The sequence below is a fragment of the Morus notabilis genome, unplaced genomic scaffold, assembly GCF_000414095.1.
Source record: "Morus notabilis unplaced genomic scaffold, ASM41409v2 Scaffold634, whole genome shotgun sequence".
In the NCBI taxonomy this organism is placed as follows: domain Eukaryota; kingdom Viridiplantae; phylum Streptophyta; class Magnoliopsida; order Rosales; family Moraceae; genus Morus; species Morus notabilis.
Window position 1 is genome coordinate 593,709 of NW_010359282.1, and position 20,096 is coordinate 613,804.

General features: G+C 36.7%; 1 protein-coding gene across 2 annotated transcripts; it reads right to left on the minus strand.

The window, feature by feature from the left end:
• Positions 1-2,370: 2,370 nt before the first annotated feature.
• On the minus strand, positions 2,371-8,743 carry LOC21404031 (formin-like protein 5). 2 transcript variants are annotated; one of them, XM_024162928.1, is made up of 7 exons: positions 8,018-8,743; positions 6,723-7,434; positions 5,859-6,636; positions 5,569-5,771; positions 4,856-5,091; positions 2,887-3,783; positions 2,371-2,780 (listed from the first exon to the last, which is right to left on the minus strand). In XM_024162928.1, the coding sequence occupies exons 1-6, from the start codon at positions 8,165-8,167 to the stop codon at positions 2,905-2,907; spliced, it is 2,958 nt and encodes a 985-aa protein (XP_024018696.1). In that variant the 5' UTR covers positions 8,168-8,743; the 3' UTR covers positions 2,371-2,780; positions 2,887-2,904. The 2 variants fall into 2 exon arrangements, with proteins under 2 accessions (XP_024018696.1, XP_024018695.1); XM_024162927.1 differs by having other exon boundaries at positions 2,371-3,783.
• Between the last annotated feature and the right edge of the window lie 11,353 nt (positions 8,744-20,096).

Consider the following 20,096-nt stretch of genomic DNA (forward strand, 5'->3'; position numbering starts at 1 on the left):
TAAAGTCAATCAGTTTTTAAAGTGCATTAGTTTGATTCTCTTACTCTTAATTAATACTATTTTTATCTAATATAATTATTTAATTAAAAAAATTAATTAAGAGTAAGGGTAAAAATTAAAACTCATGCCCTCTAAGTGGTATTTTGTCTCATTTCTCTCAAACATACAAGAAAACAAATTTTATTAAGGGTGTTCATAGATTGGAATCCGCGGATTAGAGGTCAATCTGTGTCTGATTCAAAGCCTTCGAATTGGAAAAATCTCAATCCATGTCCGATCCAAAACCTTTTTAAATTTTGCAGATTGAATTCACAGATTCCACAGATTACGACCTTTAAAATTACAAATTAATAGACATTCATATAAAACAAAACACAACATGAAATATTCATCATTTATCACATCTAAAAGTTTACAACATCCATTACTCAAATAAACATAGCCTAAATATGACATAAAGTTGTTCAACCAAGTTTAAATCATAAAATGAAATCTGAAAAAATACAATTAATGAAACATACCATATACAGTATAAGGCGCATTTTAATTTTTGAATGCTGATTAAAAGAAAACCAATAAACTCATTTCCCAAAAAAAAAAAAAAAGATTTCATCTTTCATTCTTCTTCCAAACCGAAAAAACCCTACATCCGGCATCCCTAGACAGCGCTACTCAACCGGACATCCACAGCCAAACCCCGGAGCAAAGTATGAGAAAGAAAGGGAAACGTCATTAAGGATAAACAAAAAAAATGAGAAAGAATGATAGTGAATCATTAAGGATGATAATGAAAACCATAATATACACGAGAATGATAATGAAAACAAAATATCATTATAAGATTGATAATGAACTGTAGAAAATGAAAAAAAAAAAAAATTAATGATCTAAATATCCTTCAATTTCATTACTTTATTATTCCCATCATTATCAAACAAAACATGTGAATCATGAATGGAGTTCAAACCATGAATCTTTAGATTTAAACCATGTGAATTAGAACAATGGGTTTGAATCAGTCAAAACTAAGGGGGGAGGTGGTTTTATCTTTTATGGTGATTTTAGTTTAAAACATTGCATCAGAGTTTAAACACTGGTTTTGTTGGATTAAACCAGAACTACTTTTTATTTTTTACAAACAAATGCTAGTTTGAACCAGAATCATGGTTCTGGTTCTAGAGTCCTCTTACCAAACGGGGCCTAAAAGATTCTAAAGTGATAAATACGGCATCTGACCAATTTATTTTGATATACCGTGGCCAAATTAGAATGAGCAATATTGTTAAAGAAATAAGATTCTCCAAAGTGCTCTTGTTTATTAGGATGTTAGTCTTGAGAATTTTTCTTACTACCATCTGCTAGTACCAAATTTGTTTAACAAAGAAAGATATGTTATCATTTATATAATTATTCTTTTTTCCACAGATCATGCAATCTCGTTCACGTGACGAGATACATATTGAAGAACCGACCACCCAACTGAAAAACGTTGAAGAAATTCATGAGGTGCCTTTGTTTTTTTTTTTTTTTTTTTTTTTTGGGGCCCCCCCCAGGTTACTTTGATTTGAACATGTCTAATGTATTCCAAATGTTTTCTTCCCAGAAAGTTGAAAAAATATGCAGACCACAGTCAGAATTGGATGGATTACAGCCTGATGCAGAGATCATCAATGAGATATAAAGCCAGTTTGGGGTTGCTTGGAATTGCTGTGCTTTTAATAGAAGCACTACTTTTACTTAAAACAAAAGCAAAAACAGAAAGAAGAATCTAAAACCTATACATTCTAACTTCTCAAAATAACTTAAAAAATACATTGATTTATGTACAAAGTGTTTTTGTACACCTTTACTAAACACGATAGTTGTATCGTTTATTTTGCAAAGTATTTTTAGGAGTTTCGAAAGCAATCCCAAAATACACTTACAGTTAGCTTGTGTTCTTTGGACTCCGTGATTCTCTTTGTTACTAGAGGACAGGGACGGTGGGGATGAACGTCCTGCATTGAATTGAAACCCTCGAATAAAATTTGAAGTAAAAAAATAAAAAGCTAAAAAAATAATATAATAGCTAAAAGCATATGTTTAATGATTAGAGGAATGCAATTCCTTTATTGTTTTATATTGCCTTGGTTTAGAAAGATTGCCTTGGTGGCAGTTCTGATGAAGAATTTAGGGCAATATAAAAACCCTAAAAAACTGGTATCGACCAAAAAAAAAAGTGAAGAAAAGGAGAAACCATGAAATCAAGAAAGAAAAAAAGAGTGAGAATATGCTGCAAAGAAAAAACCAGTTGAAAAAAACAACACAAACACATATATATCGACTAGTCTATTAAAATAAATAAATAAATAAATAAATCTTGGCTTTCGCTTTCAAAAAAGTACTTTGGCGATGTGTAAAAACGGTACTTTCCTTCTTGTTTGTTCGAATTTCAAGGCTAAAAGATCGAATTTCCTCGAAGGGAAAAGGAATAAAATCAACTACATAAAGTTCCAACTAAATCTCATCTGTCTAGCTACAAATTTTTACATTAAAAAAAAAAAAGAATCAACAAAAGGAACTTCTAAAAAAGAATCATAGGAGACAAAATTAATGACTAATCACATGTTGGACTTCCTACAGACGAAATCCATGAGGTCCACAATGGTCACTTCCTCTTTTGATGTTTGGTGAAACGGGTAAATCGTCTCGAAGGACTTCTCTTGATCGACTATGGAGCGGTGTCGATTATGGAGCGGTGTTGATGAAAGAACCGACGGGTTTTCACAATGTTCAATCTTCTATCATCATAACAACAGCCAGAACAATCAGAGAACATCTTCGCATATTAGACATCTTTTAAGTAATCAACAATAATTCCCTCAACCAAGCATTTAATCTCAATACCTTTTTCCAAATCAAAACCTATGGACTCTCGTCATCCGAACTAGAACTGTCCATTCGTCGATCTGTGATAGCCGGGAAAAGACGCTCACGTAGATCGACAGGAGACTGGCGAGTATCAGAGGTAGATGTTGGAGCTGCAAGCTGGCGTACATCTGAGGAAGATGTTTCCTTTTTCGGTACTTTTGAGCGCTTTTTTTGTGCCTCTCTCACCTCTCTGCATGTCTTATCTAACATTATCAATAAATCTCGAACAATGATAAACAATCGCAAACCTTCATCCTTCCCTGCATTTCCGTGGAAATAGTCACCGGTGCTCTTCACTAGAGCTGTGATTCTTTTTTCTTCTTCTAAAAGCACTGAGATTTCCACCTCGGCATTCTGCACAAAGTTTTCAAGTGTTTGACAGAAGCCACCATCTTTTTCCAAGTTCTTCATTTCTGAATTCAAGAATTTCCGGGTTTTTAGCAATGACTGACCAAGTTTGGCTACGGTTCCTGTTAAGCTGTCAGCATCCAAAAGTGCCGCTCTCTTGACATACTCGAGTTCGTTTCCCAAACCCGAAACTACTTGAAGACCAAGACTCCTATAATGCTCTTCCACATCATTTGAAGATTCTTCAAGAAGATCGTCTGATTTTATGCTGGAGAGGCTCCGGTTTTCTCTGGCTACACGGGCAGCTCTTATGCCCTCGGAGCGGATAATCTCCTGAACAACAAAGTGCAAGAGTGTTGTCTTTCCATCTGTTCCTTTTACATCTGACAATTTTAAAAGTGTGTCAAGTTTGAACGCTTGTGCACCGCCACGAAATGTTCCGTCATTCATGCGATTTCCAGTTTTGAGAACAGCTTCCAGCAGCTTGAGGAAAAGTCTGCTGTTTTTGAGTTCCTTGCAAGCTACCTGCAACAGAGCAAAGAAACATAATGTGATACATATACTATTCATTGCAAATAACTTACAAGCAGATAATTCGGTGTGAAGTAGAACCAAAGGTGCCACTAAGGCGAGCACATTTAGAAGGAAATTGACAGAGAAAATTTATCTATGCATGAGATACTTCACAATGGTCAGAGTCTCATCTACTTTGTTTCCTAAATGTTTGTCATTCTTATAGACATCAACTTAAGCAAAGAAAGCGAAGTAAAGAAACTCTACAACAAAAAGCAAATGCAAAGATTATATTCTCGTTTGACAAGGCCATAAAGGATCCACATAAGCCATGGATATTTTTTCTAGAATAATTAAATAGAGCATTTCCATATATATAATGTCATGTGGCTTGAATCATCATATGCCGCTTCCACATCCAACTGGCAACCAAATTTGCAATGTGACCAAATGAATTTGAATATCTTAATTATAGTACCTAATCTGATCTTTGTAACTATATACTGAAATTATTGCTAATAACATTGTTCCCTCCAACAATTTCAGCCGAGTAGTCAGTTAAAATCATATAAAAACGTTTGGAGACTTGAACCTGGGACTACAGGGATTGGACTGTGTTAAAAATGGAAGTAGATTATGGTTTTCCAGTTTGGAAACTAATTTTGTATTCTTTTTCTTCCTTTCTTCGTTCTATCAGAAGTTCTATTGTAAGCTGGTCAATACCAACTCCACATCATGCTTTGACAAAATTATTATTCCCGTGTTCATATAGTTTGCCTCTCTCTCCTTTTCCCCTCTCTTTCTTTTCTTACTTTTGGTTTGAAAGTAGCATAGTGCAATACGTCATGACAACGTATATGTCCATGTATTATGCATGTAATCAATATTTCATACTAGATTAACACAGTCAAAATTCCTTTTATGCCTCTATAAGAATAGTTGTTAGTGTTACCATATTTTCTCACTTTACAGTTTCTGGCACTTAATATGAGAAACTTGCAAAACAGTGGTTGAGAAAAAGATTAAAACACAAAATGAAAGTAAAACAATTCGAAAGACAAAATTTAGTAATCAAATTTACTACCTCTAGAGTTGCGAAGGACTCTTTAGCGATGGCAACCTCCTCGGTAAGCGTAGACATGAAAAGCAATGCTTCCAATCGTTTAAAAGCAAATGGTATGTCAACCAACACTTTAAGGAACCGCTCAGCAGGCCCAAGTTGAGAAAGCTCTCCATTGAACATTCTAAGCTTTAGTTCTTCATCGGTTGTTGGTGTCATTTTCAACAAGCTCTCAAGGAATTCCAAGGGAAGCTCGTTTCCTGATTCACCAAGAAGTACAATAAAACACTTCAAAACATGCTTAAAAGTACAACAACCAATGCAATCTCTGTACAATCTTTATTGTGTTAGCTTTTTCTTAATAATTGCTCCTTTTGAAATGAAAGCAATTTCATTATATTCAGTATATCCATTAATGAATATTACTACCACTCCCCTGATGTTAAATTTTGTCAATAAACAATGAGCACAAATCAGAATTTCCAGGACAAAATCATTATAGCCTCTCTTTCCACGATCCACTTCCACGTCTTAGATTTATTACAGATCATTTGCTAAAAAATGCTCTCTCAATAGTGAACAGAAAAAGGAATTTATTTGCCCTGCGTCTCTTTATCTTGAACGTGGAACAATAATTATTCAAATTATCTCGGTAGTCTCATAATTTATTCCTTGATCCATTCATACGGCTGTCCTATTGCATTGGATTGTCAAGAAAAAAAGGAAAGAAGTTTTACCTTCACGGAGTGCATCACAAACTTCTTCTATTGTCACATTTAATGCCCGCAGAAGAATTGCCAGATTTTGCGATTTTTTTGGATCAATAATCTGAATAAACTGGGGTGAAGGATCCTGGGATGGAGAATTTTTTTTCTGTTCACTTTTACCCTTATCGGTAGCAGCATAACCAAAAAGAGTCTCTATCATATTTTCATCAAACCTGCATAATGAGAATATGAAAAATTCAGGAAAAATACTTAATCCAATAATTCACATGAAGCGAGGGCAAAAAGAGTTTGCAACTTACTGAAATGATCCGGATTTAATCTGATGCCAAACCATTGAATGATCAGGGTTTGCTAAAACTTTATCCCAAAAAAATGGCTTCAGCTTGGCTTTAGGAGCATCAGCTTCGCCCTCCAAGTCAGCTCCCTCACTAGAAGAAGCGTTTAATGGGTGTTTAGGAGCAGGTGGCGGAGGCCTAGCTCCCTTTGGACCTAGGGGCAATTGAGGAGGTCGAGGAGGAACACCACCTTTTGGAGGTGGTGGTGGTGGTGGGCGAGGACCAGTGCTGGAACCAGAAGGCAACGGAGATGGGGGTGGAGGCGGAGATGGCTTGGGAGGAGGAGGAGGACCCTGGCTACCAGCAGGTTTCTGGGAGGGCTGTGGTACAGGAGGGGGAGGAGGGGGCTTGCTAGAAGGACGGGGAGGAGGACTGGGCTTGCTGGAAGGAGGCTTAAATGAAGAAGGTGGCTCGGGAGGGAGAGGATCGGCCCTGCCAGGAGGAGGCTTAAGAGGACCCATTCCCATAGGGGTAGGGACTACCCTTCCCGGCGGAGGCTTTAGAGGAGGATTTGGCACCTGCGGATTAGTATTGTTAAATACATCAAATGTTTTGAATTCAGAAGCACCTGTGGTAGACACGGTATTATTGAATGAAGTATGGATAACACTAGAGGCCATATGAAAATTTCCATCCAAGGAAGACCCCATTCTGTTCTGACTTGAGTTATTCCCAAATGATTGCTGCCCAAGCCCCTCTTCTTTTGTTGAATTCCCAAATGCATAAAACTTAGGTGATGATCCTGCAAGACCGAAAGTTAGAAATCATTATCAAAACAGTGACGGACTATAATAGATTGTGATTACAAGACGCAAGGGAAATGCATACCAACAGAGAAGTCGCTTAAGCTTAGGCTTAATAAGGGCCTCTCGTCATTTCTTCCTACTTTAGACCCAGGTTTACAGAATCCACCACAGCATAAAAAGAACAGCGCTACAACTACAAATGTCACAGATGCAGTTACAGCAACAGCAATTATAACTGCTCTGTGGCTGTTACTTTTCTTATCTGGCTGTACATCTGATCCAGGACTGGAAGAAGAGTTTTCAGCAGGCGGAACACCCAAATCTGGATCATTAACAACAGGGGGGGAAAATTGTGTTCGTGGAGACGGTGCAGGAGGATCAGAACTAGGAGGTTGAGAAGGGGAAGGTGCTGGTCCTGGACTAGGACTAGGTGATCCAGTTGCAGAAGAGGGGGCAGGGGCACCTGAGATGGTCTGGAGATATCTTCTAGGAACATTATCTCCGGGAAATATGGACTCGAAATACTTGGAATACCAACTCCTTGAGCCGCTATCTTCTCCGGAATCGCGTAAGAGAATATTATGCTTTTGTAAACACTCCAAAAGGGTGTGCTTCACCTGAGGATGTAGAAAACTAATCGATTTCTCGATGTTTTCTCTTGCCAGTGACAGGCCCTTTGGATCAATTCCATATGTTCTGCTGAATATTTCCTTCGGAAACCTTAAGTCTAGTTCTTTGACAAATTCCTTCAAATGGATCACATCCAACTTGCAATAAAACCACAATTCCTCCGCCTGAAATCCACAAAATCGTGATAAGTTCCCTGTCTACTCATGCAAATTCCTAAGAACTACGGCATCGATGCAAGCATGAATTCACAGATACCAGCATGAATTCACAGATACCAGCTTTTCTCATTCTAGACTCAAAGTTAGTATTGACACAAATGACACATAAAAATGGACGTTCAAAAGAAGCATAACAGACTTATATTCAAAAGCATTTCATAACAATGAAAAGTGAACCAAAAAAGAAATAGAACTTGAGTCAGCCGGTATATGATCTCCAACAATTCCTCTTTTTCCCCTTAATTCTTTAGACGTCCTAATTGGTTGGTGCAATCAGTAACTTATAGCTTATTTCACCCAACACATTTACAATGATTTCTCATATAAAAATTGGAGCATAAACAGAATGTGGTCCCACAAAATTCCCACCTGAGTTATGCTGTTAATTCAAATTCGAAAATAATAATCAAGCCACCTAATACAAATAAACTCATCAAATGTACTACTCAAAATGTATAACTAGCTGTAATAATCATTTTACAAATAATACAATAAAAAAATATTTAAAAAAAAATATATGATTTCTTACCAAGTTTCCATCAATTTCCCCAGATGCTGGATCAACTAGTTGCCTGAGAAGCACTTCCTCTGAGTTCTTCTTTTCATCCGAGCTTCTTGATGACCAAGCACATAGCAAAATAGCCAAAACTATGAAACAACTTGTCCTTAAAACACCCATATGTTGTTCAATCGTAATACACTTAACATTTCATCAAAACCAAAAACCCCTCTCACAAAACAAAAAACCCAGAAAAGCCTTGGTCGCCAAAACCCCGCCAAAGCTTTCAAATTTCCCTCCTCTGAAACCGACCCAATTCGACTTTCCCAAATAAACCCCCAATTTTGATATATTCCGAGCTTGTACAAGCAAATTCTCGAAGACCCACCAAATTTTTTTCAGCAAAAATTGAAACTTAGGAACGGAATAGAACAAATGAATTGAAAAAAAAAAAAAAAAAAAGAAAGAAAAATAATGGGTTTATCTTGAATGATTGAGGAGGTAAAATTTTAAGAAAAATATTAGCACCTTCTGCGAAATCTTCAATCTTGAAAATAATGGGTCTTTGCTTCTGACCAGATCCACCAAAAGGAGCTGGAAAAAGAATAAGCACTCAAATATGTACAACAAGCATATTACAGGTGTTGACCATTACCATGTAACATGTCCAAAAAAAAGTGAGATTTTTCTTGGAAATGTTTCGTGAGAAAGCTGCCGAAAAGGATTTCTTTTATTGATCTATTTATTTTTGTTTAATTTTGTTGTTGTTATTATTTGCTATCTGTTGTAAATTCTTTTTTAATTATTTATTGGCCGCCGCGGTATGGTGGCATCACGGTAACGACTTAATGGGGAAGAAAACAAGGGAATTTCTTGACAAATAATTAAAAACACACATGATAAAATAGGTAGAGATTCTAGAGAGTGTTTTTTGCTTGGCAAATTCTTTAGTTAAGGGACTTGTATTCTTCGTAGTCTATTTTCCAAAAATTTGTCATTCACATTACAACTCCCCTATTGTTGAACGTCGAGTCGATAGCAAATTAATAAAATTTTGATCATAAAAAATTGCACGATTGGTAAGTGTAGTCTAAGGGCCTGTTCAGTTCGCTTATTCGAGTTTTTAATTCGAATTAAAATGTGACTTTATGTGAGAGTTTTTTACTGTAACAAAAAAGTTAGATGTGACTGATTCTGAGAGCTTTTTACTGTAGCAAAACTCGAATTCTAAACTCGAATCGGTAAAATGAACGGAGCCTAAGTTTTATTAGGGTGGATTTAGGTATGCAAATTATAGGTCAATTAATAAACTAACATAAAACGTTTAGATTCATATTTGTCGAACCCAAGCCAAGCTAAACAAAAAAGTCCTCAAACCCCATATAATCTAAAAATATCAGATTTTGCATATTGATTTTGGTGGATTTTGTCGACTAGTTCTAGAATTTTAACCTCTAAATTTAAGGTTCTATTCATTTCACCAATTTAATTTTAGAATTCGAGTTTTACTACAGTAAAAAGCTCTCAGAAACAGTCACATCTAACTTTTTTACTACAATAAAAAGCTCTTATATAAAGTCACATCTTAACTTGAATTATAAACTTAAATCAGTGAATTAAACGGGTCTTAAGACTCTTGAAGGATTTTTTTTTGGTTTTAGTGTTGAAAAATTAACCTAATATAAAATGGTTTGCTAATTCAACCCAATGACAATGTTATATGCCAGTCAACCTACAACATTGACCATCTGTTTTTCAAAGACTTCTTCCCATTTGCTTAAAAGGCAGCATTTGTAGGAATTCACCTTTAAAATTACTTATATTCTTTCCTTACGAGTGTTGTTCTCGAAGGGGTATTTTTTTCATTCACATTTTCTTTGTTCTTATTTCTTTTTTTTTTTTTTTTTTCCTTAGGATGTGTTCTTATTTCTTTTTGCGTGCGGTGACGACTTTTAAATTCTTTCTTTCTGTCTCATAAGTCCCCTGTGCGTCAACAGTGGCACATTATACCAGGCCTCTGCCCCAATAATGCTTAACGCGTATTTGACAACGGGATGCCTTTTGTGTTTGTTTTGGTTTTGCTCGTTCTCCTAATTTGAAGACAATTGGATTTAGTACTTGTTTTGTTTCATTCATTCTTGGGATAAAATCATATGTTATTTTTTTAATGATACTAGTTGAGTTACGTGCTATGCCCGTGAGAAATAGCTTTATAAGTTTGATAGCGCATCAAAACGCGTAATCTCTGATAAAAAAAAATAAAAGACAAAACATTTAAGAAATAAAAATAATAATAATAGAAAAAAGTAAAAAAATAAAAATAAAATGAGAAGGAGGAGTGAGAAGGGTTACCACTTGAAAATATTCTGTGAAAGCACTGAAGGAAAAAAATGAGTAAAGATAACTTTTAATATAACAGGAGAACAACCAAGTAGAGATGGCAAAAGTTCAGGATACTAGTAACCTCATCCTCAGGAATGCAACGCCTCATGATTTAATCAGAATAGTACTTGAACAGATACGGATCATCCTAATAAAAGTTGCGAACCTCGACCAAACACTTCCCTTTATCTTGTGCACTCCAAGTGAATGAAATTTCATTGGTCACCAAGTAGTTGACAATGTGTGCATACCACGATAGCTTTGTGACAACAAAGAGTTGTTCATCGGGGAAGTCATCTCTGATGGCAGGTTCATTGGCAGAATCATTAAACTCAAGTCGAGACAGGTGATCTGTCACTACATTTTTGACTCCCCTCTTATCCTTTATTGTCAAATCAAATTCCTGCAAAAGAAGGATCCACCTAATCAATTGTGCCTTGGCATCCTTTTTGGAAAGGAAATACTTAAGGGCTGCATGTTCTATGAAAATCATGATAGGAGAACCGATCAAATATGCACGGAACTTGTCCAGAGCGAAGACGACGACAAGCAACTCTTTCTCATAGTGGAGTAGTTCATTTGAGCGTTGTTTAGAGTTCTGCTCGCATAGTAGACTACAAAGGGAGCGTGTATGTGCTCCAAACCGTAACCTTCTTACCACAAACCATAACACATACATCTTTAAAAAATTCACCAAGTAGAAGTCTCAACTCCATTGATCTCACGGGTGTCAACAATTTTTGAGTACAGAGGTTTTTCTCTCATGGAGTTGGACATGGAACAATCAACACTTAGTGTGAAGAAGGAAAATTTTAGGACAAATAATCAAACGAACATTGATCCAAAGATAGGTTAATCAGCTCCTCGGAACATTCCACCATTCTTACCACAATCCAGCTTTTGGGATTTATTCAAGTCAAATAGAAATTTACAGAAATGAACAAAGAGCCAAAAATGCAAAGGAAAATATTTTCTTTTCTTTCTTATCACTTTTTTTTTTGTTTTTGAAAAATAAATGAAAAATAGATGAGATTTAATTCATTCGAATAGTAAACATTACAACACAAAAAATTAAAACCCGAATTAGCTCATTAATAAAAGTTTATCTCTAACCACACCAAAAGAACTCTAGCCTAGCTTACAAAACATTCTCACAAGTTCTAGAAAGAAAATATGAGAATGACAACAAGGCCTCAGAAAATTGAATATGAAAATACTCTACTTAAGCCAACCCCTTTGTTTATAGTGTTCAGGAGCTACCTGACGAATAAGGAAACAAATTCACAAAAATGGAAAATTACAAAGAAATGGAAACAAAATAAAATTATAATCAATTTCAAAAAATCAAATATTTGTTGATGAGGAAAATTTGAGCTAGTTATTCTGTGATTATGTAACACCCATTTTTCTAACTGACAAATTTGTAGAAATAGACGTTAGGAATTAACATGAATGATGTTATGGTGTTATAATTAGTTAATTCTAACATCACGTTAAGTTATATTCTGCAGGTGAACGCGACGAGGACTCGTGGTGTAAGAACAAGTTCATGCCAAATTGTTAAATTTTATATGATGATTTGATGGATATGTATGTTGATTTAATACCATTGATAGATTATATGGATATATGGTTTTTACAAAATACATATTATATAGCTATGTATATATATATATATTATATATGTTAAATATCAATAGCCAACCACCGTTTATGTTATTACATTTTTTTTTGGTGATGATTAGTTCTATGATGAATTGTTAAGGGTGAGGATTAGTTAATGTCTTTGGAGTCAATGACCGTATAAAGAAACTTTGACCATGGTTTGCAACACGATTTCTACCTCATTGAAAGCCCATAAATCACCCAATTCAAGTCAATTAATTTTCTTAATTGAGTTGATATATATTGCATGATTCTTTCTGCATTTGGCTTAGTGGGCAGTAAGTAGACAACTTGCAAAAATACCCATACTCGTACAACAAGATGTAAAATGAATAGATTCATGCTTTGGATATATATAGCTTTTCCTTTGATATAGTTTAGCCATTTACATTGTCAATGCAAGAAAAGGGGGATTAGCGTGGATGTCAAAGGAGGCAAAAGTAAGGAAAAAAAAATACTCCTTTTAAATCATACGTTTTCACCTCCATCCCATTAGAAAATTTTTTTACGCTTTCTCCCTCTCAAGCTCCTGCTCTCTATCTTTCTCTCTATTACGTCTCTCTGTCACTTTCTCTCAAGAGCCCTAGCCACCATAGAATTTTTCATTATCTTCCTTTATTCTTTTAAGAACACAATATTAGAAAAATTGTTTTAAAGGTTTGTGTTCCTATCATGATATTTTGTGTTCCAGCTGATTCACCGGTTCCACAACCAGGGCAACATAGAGGAGCTCATGCTATATGAAATCTCGAGCCTCTATTCTTGAGGTTAAAGAAGATGAAGCCTAAAGAATTCCATGGGTCAACTGACCCTTTAGTAGCTCAAGGGTGGTTGAAGTCTATTGAGTTGGTACTAGGGTTCATGGACTTAAATGAGAATGAGAAAGTGAAGTGTGCTTCTTACTGTTTGATGGATGATGCTAGGATTTGGTGGGAAGGAGTAGAACTGAGCAGAGATGTAGATTAGATGACTTGGCAAGACTTTCTTCAAGAGTTTAACGAGCAGTACTTCAACATGTCTGTGACCAGGAAGTATTATGATGAGTTCAACAATTTTCGCCAAGAGGGTTTATCTGTGAATGAAGCTATTAATCAGTTTAACTGACTGGCACGACTATGTCCCACTATGGTGCCAACTGAGGAGGAGCGGCTAAGGAGGATGATCACGATGCTTAGACCCGAGATTGCATTAATTGTTGACAATGGAATCACTCCGCCTACCACCACAGCTGAATGTGTCAAAGGTGCCCTTCGTGCTGAGTACCACTTAAACAAGCGTAAGGAAGAACAGGCCCACCAGAATGAAGCCACTAAGAGCCACAACAACCAGAATCATGGGAACTCTGGAAATCATGGCAAGTCCCAAGTAGGGCAGTGGAATAACAACAAGAGGAAAGGAAACTTTCCTAATCAAAAGAATCGAAATGACCGCCAACCTGGAAGTCAGCCGTCCAAACAAGTCAAGAACATTCCACCTTGCTCTAAATGTGGGAAAATGCATTTAGGAGAGTGTCGTCAAGGCACAAATCTATACTACAGTTGCGGTTGTGAGGGTCACCTATCCAAGAACTGTCAAAACAAGACTTACCAGCTGTTCCAGCAAAACCAACAGAAGAACCCACCAGCTCAGCTCTACACCATGCAGGCCGCCATTGATGGGCCTCATATTTCCCAGGGCCGACTTGAGGCCCCTCCCATCACCACAAATGCCAGAATCTTTACAATGACAAAGGAGGAAGCTACTGCAGGAACTTCTACCGTTGTTACAGGTCAGATACTTGTTAATAACCAACATGCTACTGTTCTTTTTGACACTGGAGCCACACACTCTTTTTGTGTCTACTTCTTTTGCCAAAAGAATAGGATGGGACCTAGATGTCTTGAGTTATGGATTCACTACGACACTACCCTCTGGGGAAGTGATGATGTCTACACATAGGCTACGAGCTGTGCCTATGAGGATTGTTGATAGGGAACTATATAGTGATCTGATAGTGCTCCAGATGTATGACTATGACCTAATATTAGGTATGGATTTCCTGGGGAAACAACGCGTCTATTGAGTACCGAAGATGTAAGGTCATATTTAGCCCCGTAGGAGAGACTCAATTCGAATTCGTTGGCGAACTGAGAAAGAGGACGAAGTTATTTCTGTCAGCAATGAAGGCCCAAAAGATGCTAGCTAGTGGTTGCACCGGTTTCTTAGCCAACATCATTGATAAAAAGAAAGAAGATAAGTTAGAAATTAAAGATGTGGCTATTGTACGAGATTTTAGTGAGGTATTCCCAGATGATTTGCTAGGTTTGCCACTGGATAGAGAAATTGAATTCGAGATTAAACTGGCGCCTGGTACTGGGCCAATCTCTAAGGCTCCATATCGCATGGCACCTACTGAATTGAAAGAACTGCATAAGCAACTTCAAGAGCTGTTGGATAAAGGTTTCATCCGCCCTAGTCATTCTCCGTGGGGAGCTCCAGTGTTGTTTGTAAAAAAGAAGGATGGAACAATGAGGCTCTGCATCGATTATAGGGAGCTCAACAAGGTGACTATAAGAAATAAATACCTGTTGCCAATAATTGATGATCTGTTTGATCAACTGCAAGGTGCGATGATATTCTCGAGATTGATTTACGGTCCGGTTACCACCTGCTAAAGATTAAGGAAGAAGATATTTCTAAGCCCGCCTTTAGAACTCGTTACGACCATTATGAGTTTGTGGTCATGCCATTCGGATTGACCAACGCCCCTGTTGCATTCATGGACTTGATGAACAGAGTGTTCAAGGAGTTTTTGAATAAGTTTGTGATAGTGTTTATTGATGATATCCTCATCTATTCAAAAACTCAAGGAGAACACGAGAGGCATTTAAGAACGGTGTTGCAAACATTGAAGAAGCACAAGTTGTATGTAAAATTCCCTAAGTGTGAATTTTGGTTGGATCGTGTGGCATTCCTCGGCCATGTGATTTCCAAAGAGGGGGTGATGGTGGATCCTGCAAAGATTGAAGCCGTTAGCAATTGGAAAAGACCAACCAATGTAAGTGAGATCAGAAGTTTCCCTGGTCTAGCTGGATATTACCGGAAGTTTGTAGCAAATTTTTTGAAGCTTGCCATGCCACTTACGATGCTTACTCGCAAAAGGAAGAAGTATGAATGGACTGAAGACTGTAAGAAGAGCTTCCAAGAGCTAAAGAAGAGACTCACCAGTGCCCCGATCTTGACCATTCCAGATGGGGACGAAGGTTTTGTAATATATAATGATGCTTCTAAGATGGGACTCGGCGCATTTTTAATGCAGAATGGGAAGGTAATTGCTTATGCATCAAGGTAATTGAAGGATTACGAGAAAAACTATCCCACTCATGACCTAGAGTTGGCTGCCGTAGTTTTTGCATTGAAGATCTAGAGGCACTACTTGTATGGTGTTCGATGCCAAATATTCACCGATCATCAAAGTCTGCGGTACTTCTTCACTCAGAAGGATCTGAATATGAGGCAGAGGAGGTGGCTAGAACTGGTAAAGGATTACGATTACGAAATTCTTTACCATCCAGGGAAGGCGAACAAGGTAGCTGATGCCTTAAGTAGGAAGACTCCTGCTGCATTAATGTCGTTGCAAGAAATGTCTAAGCCTCTTCTGAAAGAGATTCAAAAATTTCAGTTAGAAATTGTCGTGGGGCAGTTGTTCGCAATGACCTTGACTCTGACTATTTTTGATGATATCCGAAGCATGCAGTGCCTTGACCCAAGTCTAGTGAGGATCAAGAATGAAGTACTTGAAGGGAAGTGTGATGGTTTTAGCATAGCAGATGATGGAGTGCTGAAGTTTAAAGGACGGTTATGCGTCCCTAAGGATGATGAACTGAGGAGGAAGATTCTTGAGGAGGCACATAAAACTTCATATATGCTTCATCCTAGTTCAACCAAGATGTATGTGGACCTTAAAGGAAGTTTTTGGTGGTTTGGAATGAAGAGGGACGTAGCAGACTATGTGAAGTAATGTTTGACATGCCAGCAAGTCAAAGGTGAGCATCAGAGGCCAGGAGGGTTGCTTCAGTCGATTCAGATTCCAGAATGGAAAGAGGAAGACATTGCAATGGATTTCATTGTTGGATTGCCAAGGACTTCAAACGGATTTGATGCTATTTGGGTTGTTATTGACATATTGACCAAGTCAGCTTATTTTCTTCCTACACAGATGACATTTTCTATAGAACAATTGGTAGAGCTGTATGTGAAAGAAATTGTGAAGCTTCATGGTGTCCCCAAATCTATTATTTCAGACTGAGATAATAGGTTCACCTCACATTTTTGGAGGAGAGTTCAGGCAGCTATGGGGACGAAGCTTAAATTTAGCACAGTTTTTCACCCACAGATAGACGGTCAGACGGAGAGGACCAACCAAGCACTTGAAGATATGCTTCGAGCTTGTGCTTTGGATTTTAAAGGGAGTTGGTGTAAGTTTCTACCGTTGGCTGAATTCGCTTATAACAACAGTTATCAAGCAATGATTGGGATGACTCCTTATGAGGCACTATATGGGAGACATTGCAGATCCCCAATCTGTTGGCATGAGGCTAGGGAGAAGAAGTTGATGGAGTCAGAACTTAAGAAGAATACCAATTTCAAGGAGAAAACTGACTTTGTGAATAAGACATCGGAGGTGGTGAAGGTGATTCAGCAACGGATTGCCACAACTCAGAGTAGACAAAAGAGTTATGCAGATGTTCGTCGAAGACCCTTAGAGTTTGAGGTTGGGGATTCGGTGTTCATCAAGGTCGCACCAATGAAAGGTGTGATGTGGTTTGGCAAAAGAGGCAAGCTTAGTCCGAGGTACGTCGGACCCTACGAAGTGATTGAGCGCATAGGCAAAGTAGCTTACAAGCTAGAGTTACCTCAGGAGATGGCATCTATCCACAACGTGTTCCATGTGTCAATGTTGAAGAAATATGTACCAGATCCTTCACATGTCATCAAGCCGCAAGTAGTTCAAATCCAAGAGAATATGAGCTATGAAGAGAAACCAGTTGAGATTTTAGATCGTAAGATGAAGACCTTGAGAGCAAAAGAGATCCATCTAGTCAAAGTTCTTTGGCGTAATCATAAGACAGAAGAAGCTATATGGGAACGAGAAGATACTATGAGAGTGAATTACCCAGAGTTATTCTAAGTTTCGAGGATGAAACTTTTTAAAGGTGGGAGGGGTTGTAACACCCATTTTTCTAACTGATAAATTTGTAGAAATAGACGTTAGGAATTAACATGAATGATGTTATGTTGTTATAATTAGTTAATTCTAACATCACGTTGAGTTATATTCTGCAGGTGAACGCGACGAGGACTCGTGGTGTAAGAACAAGTTCATGCCAAATTGTTAAATTTTATATGATGATTTGATGGATATGTATGTTGATTTAATACCATTGATAGATTATATGGATATATGGTTTTTACAAAATACATATTATATAGCTATGTGTATATATATATATATATTATATATGTAAAATATCAATAGCCAACCACCGTTTATGTTATTACATTTTTTTGGTGATGATTAGTTCTATGATGAATTGTTAAGGGTGAGGATTAGTTAATGTCTTTGGAGTCAATGACCGTATAAAGAAACTTTGACCATGGTTTGCAACACGATTTCTACCTCATTGAAAGCCCATAAATCACCCAATTCAAGTCAATTAATTTTCTTAATTGAGTTGATATATATTGCATGATTCTTTCTGCATTTGGCTTAGTGGCAGTAAGTAGACAACTTGCAAATATACTCATACTCGTACAACAAGAAGTAAAATTAGCAGATTCATGCTTTGGATATATATAGCTTTTCCTTTGATATAGTTTAGCCATTTACATTGTCAATGCAAGAAAAGGGGGATTAGCGTGGACGTCAGAGGAGGGAAAAGTAAGGAAAAAAAAATACTCCTTTTAAATCATACGTTTTCACCTCCATCCCATTAGAAAATTTTTTTACGCTTTCTCTCTCTCAAGCTCCTGCTCTCTATCTTTCTCTCTATTACCTATCTCTGTCACTTTCTCTCAAGAGCCCTAGCCACCATAGAATTTTTCATTATCTTCCTTTATTCTTTTAAGAAGAACACAATATTGGAAAAATTGTTTTAAAGGTATGTGTTCCTATCATGATATTTCGTGTTTTTGTTATTGATGGCAAGATATGTTCATATATCTTCATTGTTCTGTGTATGATGGTTGTGACGTTATTGTTGAGGAAAGTGTCATGAGATTGTTATCGCTAAGTTTTAAATTTTGTCACGATGATGATTTTGATTGATTGATAGAATGGCATGTTTAGAATTTCTTTTACGCCTACGTGATTGTTAATCCTCTATTTTCTTTATTTATTGTTTTTTTATTTATGGTGGATAATATTAGAAACATGTTTAGGTTGTTTCCATGATTTATTTGCGTTATATATGATTTCTAGTTAGGTGTTGATGAGAGTTGTTGTATGATGCATGTTTTAATAATTCTCGGATATGATTATGTTGGAAGCATGTTAGAGTTGTAGTTAATATAATAGGCTGACATACATGATTTTTGATGAGTTTTGGATGATTTAAAGGGAATTTCTTGGTTAATTTCGGATTATAGAGTGCTGAAATTTCTCCAGGTTTCATGTCTGATTTTTAAACAGGGTTTTAGGGAGCAAACGAACTCTGTTTTTAACAAATTAGATATCGTTGGAAAGCTTTAGATGTCTACTTTAATTTGAAATAGTTTCAGGTCATTTGGAGTTATATGTGAATTGTTATGAGTTTTTAAATTAGTAAAGGTCAGGCTGTCAGTTTTTGTTAAGTTTTGTGATTTTGTGTAACCAATGGGTTTTTATGTCTTGATATTAATGAATGGTGAGAAGGGTATATTAAACGCTGTTTTAACATGAATAATGTATTTGATGAGATGTTAAGGCTTTTTTTTAGTATTCTTATTTATGATTTATGACATGAACGGTTCTAGAAGCAAGCACCCGAGAACCTCATTCGTCGCGTCACCGTTGTGAAATTTTAAAATGGTAAGTAAGGCGCTCAAGTAAGTACACTCTCACCTGCAACATGAATTAAAGAATTGAGAAGTATATGATTTTGATGTTTATGATGATGTTATGACGTTTTTAATAATCCTCTTATGATGACGTTTTGAAGAAAAATGTATATATGTATGTTTATGTTTTTAAATGGTGTTGTACACCCTTGATGGTGACCGGTGAGCGGTCTTATTGTCATGGTTGGTATGAGATTTGCTACCCCATGCTTTCCGTGGCTAGCGCGCTATGATGGTACAACGTCGGGCCCAATATATGATGGATTTTAAAGTTTAAACATGTTCAAAAATAATTATTCTCATGATGATGTTTATTGTTGATGAATAAAAATGTTCATTTAAATTTGTGAGAATTAAGTGTCTTACTAAGCCCTTGCTTATATAAGTTATTTCATGTTGCAGACAATCTAAAGGGTAAGATGTGGCCATGGAGAATATTGGAGTGGATGCGAGCTATGCGTGATAGGAAAATGGGAGAAACGATCATGGGATTAATGTGTTTAAGGTTAAACAAGGTTTTTGGTTTTTACTTTTATTGTTTTGAAACTTCGGTTTATGGTGGTTTTGATTTGAAGAATATTTTAGACTTTATAGATTTTAATAACTAAGTTGAACCGAAGGTTGTTTTATTTTTTTTTTGAGGAAGTTCAAAAATTTAAAGATAGTATGTTTTAAAAAAAATCTAGGCTTTCCTTTAAGTCATTCAAAGTAAAGTATTTCAAGTTTAATGATTTTCTGCATTCTTTAAGAGGTAAATGTTTGAAAGTTACGATAACTGTGACGGCTCATGAGGGGTCGTTACAGATTAGGAGGCTGGGTATTTGGAGCATATTTATTGTCTGTGAGAAGAAAAATAACTGTAGACAATGATGTACTGCGAATGCCACGTTTCACGCACAGACTGGGTGAAGGGAGTTGAATTGCTGCGTGTCGCGCACTCAGAGGAAGAGGGCACTGGCGGTTGGAGACAACTAGGACTTGCGTT